Consider the following 16,545-nt stretch of genomic DNA (forward strand, 5'->3'; position numbering starts at 1 on the left):
TGTTTATCTTTCTTAAATATATATATAAATTAATACTACTAAATGAATTTTACTGAATCCCCAAGCTAGATGCCATCAAAAGCCACCCAGTAGTTGTTTAAGTTTAATTAAATTACAGACTTTTATACTGTGAAAAGAATGCCTCATAATGAGTGTGTTTTTTGTTCCCCAGTGAGGAGGCAGCAGATATGACAGATTTGATTGGTCTTTTAAGCAGTACTCTGAATATGGATGATTACCACAGAGAAGATAAAAGTTTGAAAATGAATTCAGATGTAAAACATAGCAGTACAGATAAAGGTGTGTTCTGTGTTATTTAAATTACATTTAAATGTATATTGTTTTATTTTATTTAGTTTAGTAATTAGATTATTAAAATATTTTAATTCGAATTACCTATGAACTGACCTGATTCATAGCAGTAGGTCCTTTTAGAGCCGGAGCATTCTAGTTGCATTATTTATATTAGTAGCAAGGCTATTTAATTTTAGAGTATTCTGACAGAAAATAACTTTGTTATATACTATAAATGAACATTTTGATTGCAAAATTATCCAATATATTTTTGTAGATTTCGTAGAATTTTTTCCCTGACACTAGTCATCAGCAAAAAATGAAACTGACTAGACATATTATCTGCAGTTAAGTTAACATCTCTAAAATGCAAATCATAACACTTAGTTGCATAATAATAATAATAATAATAAAATCACTATGCAACTAAGTGTTATTTTCACACCCTCCACAGACTCAAAAAATTCATCATCAGAGGTCCCCAGTGATGCACACCAAGTTAATGAAACAATACCTTAAACTGATTCAACATTTTTGGAAATATTTCCAGATCATTTAAACAATAGATTATTGTACATAATTTAGCACTGTTGAACATGTCTGTGTATAAGCATGTATAAAAAAATAAAATAAATATAATGTGAGGAAATGGAAAAGAAAAGTTTGAGAAACCTTGTTATTTCTCTTAATATTTCCAAAGCATATTTTGGGGTCTGGCATCCAGGCCTGCTCAGCAATTATCATCCTTTGGTCTAAGTTCACTTATCCATCCTTAAACGGTAAACAGTAGTGGGCTGTATTTACTTTTATCTGACCTTAAACCTTTACTTTTATCCGACCTTAACATGTTGACTGGCAACTATGAGATAACTCGTAGTTGGCGGTCTGCTGCTGGATGCCCACTACATGTTATCAGTGGCCAGGACAATCTACGATGACAACCACAATCATTCTCATAGCAAATATGTACTAACTGTACGCATTGAGCATCTGTGGCAAGTCATCTTCATTTTCTTCAGATTCACTTTCGGAAGTATATTCGTCATTTCCGTGTGTACTTGTATCTAACAACTGATAATTTTCTTCAACATCTGAAGTATCCTGTAGAAAGTTCTCCCAATCTGATTCACTCATATTCACATAAATTTCTATTTCTCTTTCTGTTAGCTTTCTTTTTTTGTGACATGATGTGTATGCTGTCGTACGTGCACCTTGCATAAAACTGAATGATATCTAGACTGAATCTACACTCTGCAGGAATCAACTAGTTCCCACAAGCCACCACAGTGAAACAATATGCAGCGATAAGTAGAACCAGTAGAAGGGGCAATACAAGATAGTTCGTAGTTGACATATGGAAGTATTACTTCTTTCAGGATGTCAACTATGAGATAACTCGAGCGATGATTTTTTTTTACAAAAAAAAAAAAGACTGATTTGTCACAAAAAATCAAAATTCCTCATTTTCCTATTGAATAAAGTAATTTACAGACCATGGCATCTCGGATTGGACTTGACAAACTCCCTGTGGCAAATGAGTCTTTTTTTTTGTGATCCTTGTTAAATAGTAAAAAATTGATTCAGTAAGAAATTGGTTGACATGGAATGGTCAGTGTTTAAGGTTGAATAAATGGATATTATAAAGAGTAATTATATATGAATATTATATACATTTATCCGACCTTAAACACTGACCATTCCATGTCAACCAATTTATGGTAGATCACTATGTTATTGTTCTTCAATATTCTGATCCTTCAATTATTATCAAAACTCACCGTTCTGATAACTGAAGAGTCAGATAAATGGTAGATTATTGTATCATACACAGTGCATCCAGTAAGTAATGAGACAACAGTTATTATATTAAAACAAAGAGCTATTTTTGGAATTGTCAATTACACATGTTCAAAATAATCTCCCTCCAACTCCACACAATGTTTCCGTCTGTCGTACAGGTGTTCAAAGGCATAGTGGAAGTCCTGAACGGGAACCTCCTTCAGTGTCTAGGTCACACCATGTTGGAAATCCTCAATGTCAGTAAAGCACTCCCCTTTCAAGGCACACTTCATCTTTGGGAAGAGGAAAAAGTCTACAGGAGCCAAATCTGGCAAATAAGGGGGATGTTCAATCATACAGATCAACTTTGAAGCCAGAAACTATTTCACAAGGCAATTCACAATGTGCATGACCGCATTGTAATGCAACAGAAACCAATTGTTGTTGTGGAAAAGTTTTTTTTTCTGACACGTCACATGCAGACATGTGACTTGTCATTACTCCTAAATGTTGCATTACTCCTAAATAATATTGACCATTCTCTCTGTGCCCTCGGGAACAAATTGTGGATAATTCCAGCAGTGTTGAAAACAACAATGACCATTGTCTGACACGTGATTTTTGCAACCCAACTTTCTTCTCCTGGGGAGAAGATATTCTGTGCCATTCCATGCTTTGACGTTTCATTTCCAGATCAAACTGAAAACACCAACTTTCATAACCATTGCAATACATCATGATCTTGATCAACTGCATGGATGAAATTTTGACAACATTCAACCCAGTGCTCTCTCTCTCTCTTTCTATTCGTGTGCCAACATGTTCAGTGCAAGCATCGAACAAATCGTTCTTGTGCAAATCTCTTTCTAAGATTAATCTGTTTTTTCTTACTGACATCATGCTATATAGCAAGTAGCCAAGTGATTATTTGCCTGTCATGGGCAACAATTTCCCTAGCTTTCAACGCATTTTCATTTGTCCGTCTACAGTGTGGTTCATCTTCCAGGGATACCCTCCCCTCTTTAAATGTTGAAAACCAGCAGAACACCTGTGCACAGCTCAGACAGTCATTCCTGTAAATTTTTTAGGTCTTGTTACACTTCTGTAGCAGTTTTTCTTAATTTACAGTAAAATTTTATCACATCTCTTTGCTCCATGATGCAACTTCTGACACGTTACACTCACACACTCTTACTTCAACAGTTGCCACACGAAAATTGCTGAGTCACCTGACTCAAAAGTTGCACCTGTGATTACAACACACTCTATCATTCAAAACTATAAACACATTTGTTACTTTTATTCAAAGGGGAGTCCTGTAAATAATCAATCTCATTACTTAATGGGCATACTGTGTATAACAGTCAACTCTCAGTGTAGAAAGTATATAAAAAACCTTTCATACTGAGTATTTACCCAGTTATGCCTATGAGACTTAATAGGCATAACTTGCGACTGAAAAATGCCTCAACTGATGCCTCATAGCATAATGTGATTCTAAGAAAAATTTATTATAATAAACTATGCATTATAACAGGCTATTGTTTGGTCCACCCCTACCCCACCACCACAGATTTTCTACAGTGAGTGTCAAATGTAACATACTTGTAGCAGGAGTTGGCACCTAGCTGTTCTAGAGTATCAGTTGATCTCATCAAAATAATAAAGTTGTAAAAAGATGAGTTTTTATTGTAATTCTCTGAAAAAAATTCAAAAATATGTTAGTTTTTTATTTCAGCATCATATTTCAATCTGTTGCAGTGGCAGAAAAGAAGACTAATAAAAACTAATGTTTTTATTAGTCTTTTTTTACTGCATGGACAGTTATTGTTTTATCTTCTATTTTCTCTTTGCTGTTTTTCATTGCACATGAGCCAATGGTAGGTGATTTGTATGACCTGCAATTCCTCTGAAGTGCTGTCAGCCTTTATTCAGTCAGTGATATTTAAGAATTACACATCTTTGTTACATTTATTCCATAAGATATTTTCTATATTATACTTAAATTAGGAAAATAATTTTTAGTGATGTTAAAAAAAATTATTTATGATATTTGATTATTATTATTATGGCTATTATAGCCTGTGTTTGTTTAGAAGTATTCCTTATTTTAAATACATTGGCTATTTTTACTGAAAAAAATTGTATATATATTTTAGGGCATTATGGATGAGTATTGAAGGCAATTATAGCAGAATAAAAGAGGAGGAAAAAATTTGTACATACCTTGTTTTGATACTAGGATGTCTTCAAATTCCATGTTCCTGCTGAAGGTTGTTTATAACAAGGGGGAAGGGAGCATGGAGGTGGTGCGTTTTGACACGGGAAGAATAAATTGGAAACCCAGGTTTATTTTAATAATATATATATATGACAGAATGATCATTGACTCGGTTAACATACATAGTTTTATGAAAAAAAATTGAATGACTAGAACCGAGATTTAATTAAAAAGGTTTTAATATAAACACACTACTAGTTTCGGCCTGTAACAGCCTTCTTCAGGTGACATTATAAAAGAAAAAACACTAAACATTGAGGGTTAAAAGACTATGAACAACATAGACAGTCTTTATACATAATTAGCATTAAAACGTTCTATGTTGTTCATAGTCTTTTAACCCTCAATGTTTAGTGTTTTTTCTTTTATAATGTCACCTGAAGAAGGCTGTTACAGGCCGAAACTAGTAGTGTGTTTATATTAAAACCTTTTTAATTAAATCTCGGTTCTAGTCATTCAATTTTTTTCATAAAAATATATATATATATATATATATATATTATTGTGTTTAAGGGCACTTTTTTTTGGGGGGGGGGGTTTACTTATGGGGAAACTAGGGGAAAAGTTAACAGGGTGCAAACCGAAACAGTTCGCACCCTGTTAACATTCTTCCCTGCGGTTCCCCGTGGGGGTGGTGCGTTTTGAGGCGGAAAGAATAAATTGGAAACCCGGGTTTATTTTAATAATATATATATATATATATATTATTGTGTTTAAGGGCACTTTTGGGGGGGGAAGGGTTTACTTATGGGGAAACTGGGGCAGGGGAGAACGTTAACGGGGTGCGAACCGAAACAGTTCGCACCCTGTTAACATTCTTCTCTGCAGTTCCCTGTGGGGGCGGTGCGTTTTGACGCGGGAAGAATAAATTGGAAACCCAGGTTTATTTTAATAATATATATATATATATATATATTATTGTGTTTAAGGACACTTTTGGGGGGGGGAAGGGGAAGAGTTTACTTATGGGGAAACTGGGGCAGGGGAGAACGTTAACGGGGTGCGAACCAAAACAGTTCGCGCCCCGTTAACGTTCTCCCCTGCCCCAGTTTCCCCATAAGTAAACCCTTTTTCCCCAAAAAAAGCGCCCTTAAACACAATAATATATATATATTATTAAAATAATCCTGGGTTTCCAATTTGTTCTTCCCGCATCAAAATGCACTACCCCCATGCTCCCTTCCCCCCTTGTTATAAACAACCTTCAGCAGGAACGTGAAATTTGAAGATATTTCATGTTCAAAATCCTATTATCAAAACAAGGTATGTACAAAATTTTTCCTCCTTTTTTATTCTGCTATAATTGCCTTCAATACTCACCCATAATGCCCTAAAATATATATAAAAAACTTTTTGAGTAAAAATAGCCAATGTATTTAAAATGAGAGACACTCCTAAACAAAAACAGGCTATAATAGCCGTAATAATAGTGTTTAAGTGGAGTAGCATGGGAATTTTCCTGGAAACAATTCCTAATGATATTTGATTTTTATTTTCCAGAATGTATCACTTGCAGTGGTTCTCGATTGCTGCATAGAGCTGATACATTAAAAAGGTATGATTAAAATATGCTGCAATATATTTAGACAACTTGAACAAGAATTTATTTTTATATTTACTTATTTTATCTGTAATAAAATGCTCCATTCAGAATGCAGTTGATATTTTCTGCTCCCCTGGTTATTTTCATAGTTTTCATGTTTTTATTGCTGATTTTATACCAGATTTGTTAGCAGTTATTCAGTTTGTTTCTAGAGTTCTGAAGTGTTTATGGATTTATTTTTAAGAATATTACATCTACATAAAGTAAAGAGTAAAAAAATTTTGATATCAAAATTTTAAATGCAACACTGTTGTCTTGTGCCTGATTTTACATCCTTAATTCTAACTTAAGAATATGCTATATACTGCTCTATGTGATAGTCCATTTATGTAACTGTAGTGTTTGGCATCTGATCATATGTCTTTTCCAGGTTAATAAAACTTCAATGTAGATTCTTCTTTAATGCCAGTAATTTCTTGACTATTTGTCTCAAAGTAAAATCTGGTCTTGACAGTCACTATTTGGCCTGAACAACTTGAAAGTGACTAATAGACATTCTTCTAGAGAAGAATGCTGATGGAACGATGCTCTAGCCAACACTGTTGTGCATGCCAAATCTTCTGTCCACTCCTTTATTTTGATGGATTCATTAGTAGCCCTAGAGTTCATTTGCACATCTATTCTACAAAACTTCATACATTTCCTAACAGAAACTCAAATTTTAGTTTGAGTTTCTGTTACGAAATCTCATCTCACAACGATGCTTCCTTGGACAACTTAAGATTAACATGGATATTAAGTAACATCTCAAAGGTGGCGTTCGTACATACATTTGCTCTGACATACTAGAGCGTTTAAAAAAACAAACAAACTTAGAATCTATTTTTTTTGATCATCTTTGACTAAAGATCTCTTCTCTCTCACACACACATATACACAGCCCTTTTCCATCTTTGTTGTCTCTGCCACCCCTCTTATGTCACCAACCAGTCTGAACTTTTTGATTTCCTATAAATCTTGATTTACTCCATTCTGATTTATAATAGTGAGATCATCTTACTTGGAGAATGTTTACAACTCTAATTGGCTTCCTTTTCCAACCATAGATCAAGCAGGTGGAGATCTTGACACATTCATATCTGCTGTTACTCTTTCTTTTTCTTTTCAGCCATTTTCTGATGACCTCCTCCAGTGGATGTCATCAGAAAATCCTCCTCCAGTTCTTTCCATCTTTCTCTGTTCTTGGCAATGGTTGACCAATTTTTCCCAACAAATTTTGACAGTTCATCACTCCACCTTCTTTTAGGACGTCCTCGGCCTCGTTTCCCTTCTTTTGGAATCAAAAGAAGGGAAAAATTTAGCTTACACAAATTGTTCTAGGGTCTCTTCTGCACTAATGACTATTCTAAGTACAGCAATACTTCGCATAGTCTGGGTAATCGGTTCCACCGATATCCCGGATTGTTTGAAACCGGACTAATTGAGGAACTAAATACATACAAAAAATGATAATTGGTTCCAAAAAAAAATATTCTCCCTGTTTTTCAATAAATAAAACAAGATTAATAAATTCAAATGTCTTTATCAAAAATAATTAAACAAAAAAATACGTGTTTTTCATAATTCATTTTTTATTCTCTAAAAATGGCAATATCGATGTCTGCACATTTTTCTTCTTTGGTTTTTTCTCTTCATACATTTCTTTGTAGCAACAAATTGCATTGTTTATCATTTGGCGAATTGTAAAGCTACGTTCAATATTGGGATCAACTTCCATAATATGCTCTGACAAGGTTTCACCCATTCCAATAATTTTTGATAGTTGTTCAGCTGTTAATTCTCATGCAGGCACTTCAGCACAGTCGTCGTTGTCTAAGTTGTCCTCCCACTCTTCATAAGCTCTTTGTTCATCCATGTTAATAAGTGTTTCATTATCCAGTTCATCAGTGTTCGATTCAATGCACTCAATTATGTTGATGGAATCTAACGCTTTGAAACCAAGTTGTTGTTGTCCAATTTCTACTATGTTATTAGTGACTTCAGCAAAATGAGTTTCAAAACCAATGAAACCATTTGCACAATGTGGTATGATATGTTTCCATACTGCTCTCATATTGCTTGCCGTTAATTAATGCCATGCTTCGTCTATATTTTAGATAACGTTTCTGAAATGCGCCTACTTTAATTCCATTGAAGTAGGCACATTTTCTCATATTGTAGTTTTTATGGCTTGTGAAAAAGTGCGGCGCAAATAATAGGCCTTAAATGTTGCAATGACACTGTGATCCTTTGGTTGGATCACCGACGTTGTATTTGGTGGAAGAAAAGTTATTTGTATATTTTCATTTAAATCACAAAGAACAGTCGGATGACCGGGGGCATTATCTAAGATCAATAAAATCTTAAAATCTAATCTTTTTTTTTCTGCAATAACATTCTGTTGTAGGGCAAAAATAGTTGGTGAACCAATTTTCAAATAAAACGTTTGTGACCCATGCTTTCTTATTTGAATGCCACAACACTGGGAAATTATTTTTTGATACATTTTTAAGAGCTCCAGGATTTTCTGCATGGTACACAAGCATCAGTTTTAATTTGAAATCTCCTGCTTCATTTCCACCCAATAACAGTGTGAGATGGTCTTTTAAAATTTTATATCCAAGGCATGACTTTTCATTGGCTGCTATAAAAGTGCGTGATGGCAACTTTTTTCAGAATAATCCTGTTTCAGCAACGTTAAATATTTGTTCATCTTTGTAGGCATCTTTTTGTATGATTTCACTCAATTCCTTCAGATATCTTAAAGCAGCTTCTTTATCTGCGCTGGCAGATTCGCCAACAATATGAACATTGTGAATACCAGTTCGTTGCTTAAAATGAAAAAACCACCGATGACTTGCTGTAAAATTTTCACTAGTTCCCTCACCTTCATTTTCTATATCATCAGTAGTCTTCAAGTCATTGTAAAGACTTAATGCTTTGGCTTAAATTTCCATTTGACTAAGTGGAACTCACTTTTCAGTTAAGTCTTCGATCCATATGGATAATAGCTGCTCCATATTTACCATTCGAGTGCTTCTGGTTTTAGTCACTAGTTTTGATAAATAACAAGCCGTAGCCATACCGTGTGATTTGTATAGTTTTTTTTTTTTGATTAGTTTTCGAACTGATAACTCATCCATTCCGTTTTCACGGCCTATTTTAGCAAAGGATGCACCTTCTACATGAAGCTTGATTATATCAAGCTTTTGTTCTAAAGTGAGCCATTTACGTTTCTTGGTGACAGAATCACTTTCATGTTTTCTTTTTGCACTCATTATGTAGTTTTTTTAAATGGGATTAAAATTTAATTATCACAAATTCAACATTAAAGTTCACAAACGTCCACTGCTCACTTGTACTATGCATAGCTTACACATTAAGACGTCGAACATAATGCCACGTTTACATTCTCGCCGAGTCTAGGTACATACATATGCAATGGGGAATCCCCAAAAAATTGAAATATCATATTGCATAACTTTAAAACCGTACAAAAAGAGACTTGACCGTATAAAGGGAAAAAACCGAACATTTATGTATAAAAAAATAATTTTGTGTATTAATTTTTTAGGATTTAAAACCGGACTGATCGAAGATGTGAGGTATTGCTGTATATTGTATTTACTCGAATATAACTCGCACTTTTTTTCCAAAATTAAAGTTAAAAAATCATGGTGCAATATATATGCATTGATTTTCGGAAACTAAAGTTTTCAGGAAAAAACTGAAAATGGGTAACTTACCAAGAATCTCCTAACTCGCACACTTTGAAATGCAACATTTCGTGCAAAACACGGCAATCATCTTTATGCAAACCTAATACATATTCAAGTAACTCATCCTCCAATTCAGGAAACTTTCCATTTTTAGCTCCTCAGAATGCTTTTCACTTATTAGTGCTTTCTAATGCAAGTTTCTATTTATGCCAATATCGGACATTAAACTCAGTTACTGTACCCTCACAGCCTGCTGCCTGATTGCCATGTTTTTCTGCAAAATCAATAACTTTGAGTTTAAAACCAGCTCTGTAACTTGAACGTTTCTCCATATTTCAGGCAAAAATTACCAGTTATTTACAAGGCTTGAGATACATAATGAGCAATCCTTCACAAATGACTAATGAGAAGTGAAAGCAGAGTGTGAATGGACAGCAACGGTAGGCTAATAGAGATAGAGCAGTTATGAAGATGTGTATATGATTGGTGTGGTATTAACAAAAGATTGCGCAATTCAATGACAAAGGCAAGTTGACAATTGTTGAGTTGAAATGCTGATTCTCTTCAACTGAATTCCAAAATATCTGAAACTGCCATAACAATATTCATTATATATTTCTTAGTTTTAACACGTTCATGTCAGGGAGGTGTTTTGCCCATTTATCATTCTGACGGGACTTCTCATTACTGTTTGTGTACTGCTTATCCATCACACAGATGGGCTCAACTGGCACAAAGTTTCAACCCTCCAGTTGAATTCTATTGCTGCTTGTTAACGTACTGCTTTCATGTCAGGCTGGCACACACATGATACGGCATGTTAGTTTCAATTTGCGGGTAGAATTTTATGTAAAGTTAGCCTTTGTGATCTGTCTTAATGACATCAAAAATTTCCAATGCAATTGAACAGATACTTATTTCATGTAATTGAAAATTTGGACAAATGTTTGGACAATAGTTTTTAGCTAGATACTGTGTTTGGTGGTACAGCATATGGTTTTGGTTGAGTCTATACAGCATAGTTTCTGTGGGAGGGGGATTTGATTCATTAGTTAGTGCCGTTTTTATCCTAATTGTCTCTAATCACACTATTTGTTGACAAATATATTATTTGTCAACAGACTGCAAATGTCTCTGTACCTTATTCAGTGATACAATAAAACTACTTGTTTTTCTTGCTTTACTGCAGTATAGTGACTGTTGGGGAGGGCATGTTGTTTATTGCGGTGAGCAAGTTACTATCATCCTAATGTGAACATGTTTAAATTTTTTTTCATGTGCGAGGTATATGCAAAACTTTTTAATTTCTCTTTTCATAAAGTAAAATCAGGGGTGCAAGTTATATGCAAGGACGATTTATATTTGAGTAAATACGGTGTTGATGTTTATACTAATACTTTATACTAATGCCAGGAGTATCCAGAATAAAGAAGATGAATTGGTGGTGCTGATAGCATCAGCCTGTCCAAAGATTATTGGAATCTCTGAGATGTGATTGATGGAAGATGATATACTTACAGGAATAGAAGTAGCAGGGGATAGCATTTTTTGACAGGATAGGAAGGGAAAGTCATTGCAGTACTATTTATAAGTGATGACCTATGTTCTCCCAGAGTGGAGGATTTGGAGGGCAGTGGCACTAATGGTTTTGAAAGCGTATGGTTTTAGGTAGAGATGGGTGGGAAAGAATATTTAGTGGGGATGTTGCTACAAGCCAGGGAGCATAGAGGGTGAGGAGTAAGATATGTTTAGACAGTTGAGCTTGGCAAGTGCAAGAAGAATGATTGTTATGGGAGATTTTAACTACAGCAGTATAAATTGGGAAGAGGAAATGCATGTAGTAATATGGGAATGGAATTTCTGGAATTTTTGAGGAACAAATGTCTTAGGCAACATGTAGTAGAAGGAACACAAGATTCAAGAGTTTTAGATTTGGTCTTAGCATCAGAAGAGCTGATTATAACTGAGATGACATCTCTTTTGGAGAGAGTGACCATGTGGTTTTGACTTGGAAGATGAACAGACGTTTAGGAGTATCAAAGAGAAGGGAATGTATGTGGAATTATAAAACAGGTGATTATATTAGTCTTAGATATCAACTGGGGGAAGTTCCATGGAGAGAAGAATTGGAAGGGCGAGATATCATCAGTGCTTGGGAACTTGTGAAGGAATATTTATTAGATCAGTAGCAAGCTATATACCATGAGTGAAGAAGAGAATACAGTTTGGTGTAAAGTGGATGACAAATAATATAAACCAGGAACTGCAGGTAAAAAAGAGGTTATGAAAGAGATATAAGGAGAGGGATGGAGAGCAGATGCATGAAGAATATATGACTCAGGCCAGGAGAGTGACTAGTATGGTAAGGAAGGCAAAACTGGAATGTGAAAAGAGATTGTCCCTGAGATCCAAAGACAATGCTAAGGAATTTTTTAGCTATGTGGCCAGTAGAAGGAGAAATTATTGTGGAAGAATGACATTGTTGGATAAAAATGGGAATAGAGTAACTGTTGCAAAGGACTCTACTATGTCCTTTGCATCAGTTTTCATCTTTTGCATCTTTATTGGGGTATTTCATCCAGAAGAAGTAGATTTTAATACTAGAGAGATAGAGCAGGTTCGAGGTTTAGAAGTGCAAGAAGAGAGTATGTTTCAAATACTAAATACTCTGGATGTCAATAAAGCAATGGGACTGGATATGATTTCACCATGGGTTTTGAGAGAATGCACTAATGAACTGACAGCTCCATTGACCTGCTTTTCAGTGAAAGTCTGGCCATGGGAAAAGTACCCAAGGAATGGAATGAGGGTAAGATAGTACCATTGCATGTGAGTGGTTGCAGACTGGAAGTGTCAAACCATAGGCCAGTTTGTATTTCATCAATAGTTGTAGATCTTGGAAAAATTAGTGAGGGATCATTTACAGCATTGAGTAGATGAAGGTAATGTTATCTGTGAGAATCAGCATGGATTTGTTAAGGGAAGCTGTTGTTTTAGTAATATGATTGCCTTTTATAATAAAGTGACAAGAGTAGTTGATGAGGGAAAGGCATATTCTGCCATTTTTTATTTATTTTATTTTATTTTATTTTTATTTTATAAAGGCATTTGACAGGGTACCACATGATAAACTGATATTTAAGTTGCCTTATTTAGATGTCAGATTACTGAACTGGCTTTGGGGTTGGCTATCTGATTGCTATCAGATTTGTATATGGGGAAGCAGTATCAAGGAGGCAGAAGATTACAAGATTACACAGGGCTCAGTACTGGGACATGTATTGTTTAATCTTTATATCAGTGACATTGTCAGTGAATTGCAGGGGGATATTCAGTTGTTTGCAGATGATGTGAACCTAGGAAGGGTTATTAGTAAGAGTGCAGATGTGGCAGCCCTGCAAGAGATTTGAATAAACTGGGAAGATGGGCAAATGAATGGGGGTGTCAGTTTAATGCAGCTAAAGGTAAACTCTTGAAGTTTGGGATATGTCGATGGGAAACTGCACACTCTGTTGCAGTTAACTGTATTGGAGGAAGTGGGAGGGGCAAGGGGATCTGGTGATGATTAATAGACCTGAAATTCAGGGAACATATTACAAAGGTGGTGAAGGTAACCCAGAAGATTGCTGCAATACTGAGGAGGATGTTGACTTTCAGAGATAAAAGAGTTGTCATTCCATTGTATAAAGTCCTGATCAGACCACATCTATTGTGCTCAAATTTGGTCCCCAGAATTTGAGAGTTTGAAGTTGAAAGAGAACCATTGAAAGAGTGCAGAGGCAGATAACAAAGATGGTATCAGGACTGTATAATGTTAGTTATGAAGACAGGCTTCAGGAATGTGGACTGCAGAGTTTGATAGATAGAAGAAGGAGAGGTGATATGATTGAGATTTCGAAACTGTTGAGAGGCAGTTCTTTCTTTGGGTTGAACAGGGGAAGGAGCTAGGACAAGCAGCCATCCCTGGATGTTTCAAAAGGAAGCTGTGAGCAAGAGGGAGAGGAGTGGTTTCTTTGCATGGAGGATGGTTGAACTGTGGAATGCATTGCCTGATAGAGTGGTGAGAACACACCTGGTCAGAGAGTTCAAGGAGTGGTATGATAGACTTTGTGATTTCTAGGATGGGCTTCCCATGATGAGTCTTGTAACTCCATAGTGGCCTGAATCATAATAATAATAATAATGTTTTGTTGACTTTCAGAAAACATTCACCAGTATAGATCAGAAAGTGGCATGGGCTGTACTCAAATGTTATGGAGTGGATAGGAATCTGATATGTCTCTTGCAGAACATCAGTGACAATGCAAAGGCTGTTGCGAGAAACTGTGGGGGAAATAGGAAGATGGTTCTGGACAAGACGAGACCCAATATCCCCCAAACATTTTTAATCATGCTTTTGGAAAGAACAATGGATATCATCAAGGATAATATAAGAAGAATTTCAGTTCAAGGTATGAAAATAAATAATTTGCAATTTGCAGATGACATAATCATTATTGATGAAGAGGAACAAAAAAGAATAGCTGAAGCTAAGTAAAGAAGGAAAGAGATATCGGATGATAATAAATATTGATAAAACAAAACAATGATATTCAGAGAGAAGAATAATCAGAGAGAAGAGGATGAAAAAAATAAACAAACGTCAATGGACTAGAGCTAGAAGAGGTTAGGAACTTCACATACCTAGACAGCAACATGCTGCATGATTTAGATTATATAATAAAAAAATTAAAAAAAGAGAGATAGTGTTTAGAATAACAAAAGCTAAAGCAAACTTACAGGCAGTGGATAAGATATGGAAAAGTAAATCCGTGAGCCTTCCCATAATGCTGAAGACTGCTGGAAACATGCATATTCCCAAGTGCTCTCTATGGTATGAGACAAGGATAATGGTCAAAGTTTCTGTGAAACAAATATTGGCTTTTGAAAGAACATGTGATAGAAAGATTCTGTGTATTGGATGGATGCAAAAAATTAACAAATGAAGAACTGTATCACAAAATAAACTGCAAAGGAAATCTAATGCAGAAAATAATTCAAAAGAAAAAGTTTTTTGGACATATCTGCAGAATGGATACTTTATACAATGGATGGCATAAATAGAAAAGGATTGCAAGACAAGAATGGATAGATGATTTGAAAGTGTGGTGTGGAAAGAGTTTGAAGGATTTGAGTAATCTGGCAATGGTAAGAGAGAAATGGCAAAGAATGGTGAAACAAGCATTAGATGCAAAAAGGCATTGGACCCATGTGCAATAATTATGATGAAGACTGAATATCCTCTCATGAATGGGATTACCATGAAACCTATCTTGCTCTTCTCCATGTTTCTTTTCCACAATTTCTCTTAGCCTCCTCTTAAGCAAGCTTGCATAAATTAACTATAGCATTCAACAGAGAAATTCTTGTGTAATTTACATATCAAATTTTACTTCTCTTTTTGCAGATGGATATGAGAGCTCTCCTCATAATTAATTCATATTAATTATATATTCCTGATTGTATTTTTCTTGTTTGTTTTTTAGCACTGTTTTGTCACTGCTATTTTGTCTAATAAATTTTTAGAGTAATTACTCCAGAAATCTATACTAGTCTAATCTTCAGTTTTTAGATCATCTTTATCATCTCTGATTCCTTGTATAGTTTCTTTCCTATATTTCATGACACTACTGTAGCGAAGTACATTAGTACAATGGATGGGAAGAAGAGAAACTTGTTAACATTAGATTGAAGACCAACAGATTGCATACTCTAGGGCAGACTGTGTCAAAAGATAGCTGTAAAAGGAATGAATGAAGAAGTGTTAGATAGCTGCATAATGGTTTTAATGGATTTAGATGACACAAGGTGTTATCAATGCCAGATCTGATGGACATTGACAATATAAATATTAGTATAAAATGCAAGCAGCAGAAACTGAATTTCTCTCTGAAATAGAGTGGAGCAGATTGGTGAGGGATGTATTACTCAGTCTGATTGTAAATTAAACATGCCAAGAAATTATATTCTTGTTTAATCCTTTATCTAAGTATAAGCAAGCAAAGTTTGTGTGCAATGTATCTTCATGGCTACTTGTTTATAGAGGCTCATGACTTCCCATCAATTGCCTTAGTATCATAATGCAAAGCATCCCCCCCCCCCCTTTCAGACGTGTATAATGTTGTACTTTATGGGAAGGGCCACTATGCAGACCAGTTTCGACTTTTATTGAGATTTAGAGTGACTCTAAAGGATTACTACTAAACTCCAGGACAGGAAACTCATTAGTAGTTCCACTCAGTGACAAGCAAAAATTTACCACTGAGCAGAACCATTCTAAGCCTGAAGATGAATATTATTAAATGTCATCAGTGGCAGCCAGATCTTGAGGAGACAGCAAGCCTCATGTAATGCAAAAGTCATATATTTCCCATATACAAGTAGCCAAAAAGATGTAGTACCTTATTAAAATACTCTGGATTAGTGATAGATGTAGAAAGTTTTTTTCACTTAGTTATAATATAAATTAAATGTGCCAAGAAATCATTATCATCAAATTCCTGACATGTACTACCTTCAAGGGGTGTACAGGATAGTATGATAGTACTACATGAAAATCTTATATCATTACTAACTTCCTATCAACAGTTTTCCTCCAAATCAATCTGTTATCTGTTAAGACCCCGACATTTTCAGATCTTATATTTCTGTCTTCTAAGGCACTTTTTATGGTATCAATTCACCTATACCTTGGTCTTCCTCTGGGTCTTTTTCCTGCCAACCTGGCAGAGAACACTTGTTTTGCTAATTTTTCCTCTCCCATTCTGTTTAAGTGACCATAACACCTGAGATTAGCTCTTCTAACACATTCCTGGGTACTAACAATGTCAAGTTCTTTCTTAATATCCTTG

At 35.1% G+C, this 16,545-nt stretch overlaps 1 protein-coding gene across 4 annotated transcripts in view; it reads left to right on the forward strand.

Moving 5' to 3' along the window:
• LOC150109260 (uncharacterized) overlaps window positions 1-16,545 on the forward strand; it is a 251,177-nt gene that overhangs the window by 207,919 nt on the left and 26,713 nt on the right. For all 4 annotated transcript variants that reach the window (XM_090406776.1, XM_090406802.1, XM_090406794.1 and 1 more), the window contains 2 exons: window positions 173-300; window positions 5,855-5,909. In XM_090406776.1, the coding sequence (XP_090262902.1) occupies window positions 173-300; window positions 5,855-5,909 (183 nt within the window). The remainder of the gene's footprint in view (window positions 1-172; window positions 301-5,854; window positions 5,910-16,545) is intronic.

The sequence above is a fragment of the Typopeltis vanoorti genome, chromosome 2 (genome assembly GCF_054136105.1).
Source record: "Typopeltis vanoorti isolate ZY-2024b chromosome 2, IOZ_Tvanoo_1.0, whole genome shotgun sequence".
In the NCBI taxonomy this organism is placed as follows: Eukaryota; Metazoa; Arthropoda; class Arachnida; order Uropygi; family Thelyphonidae; genus Typopeltis; species Typopeltis vanoorti.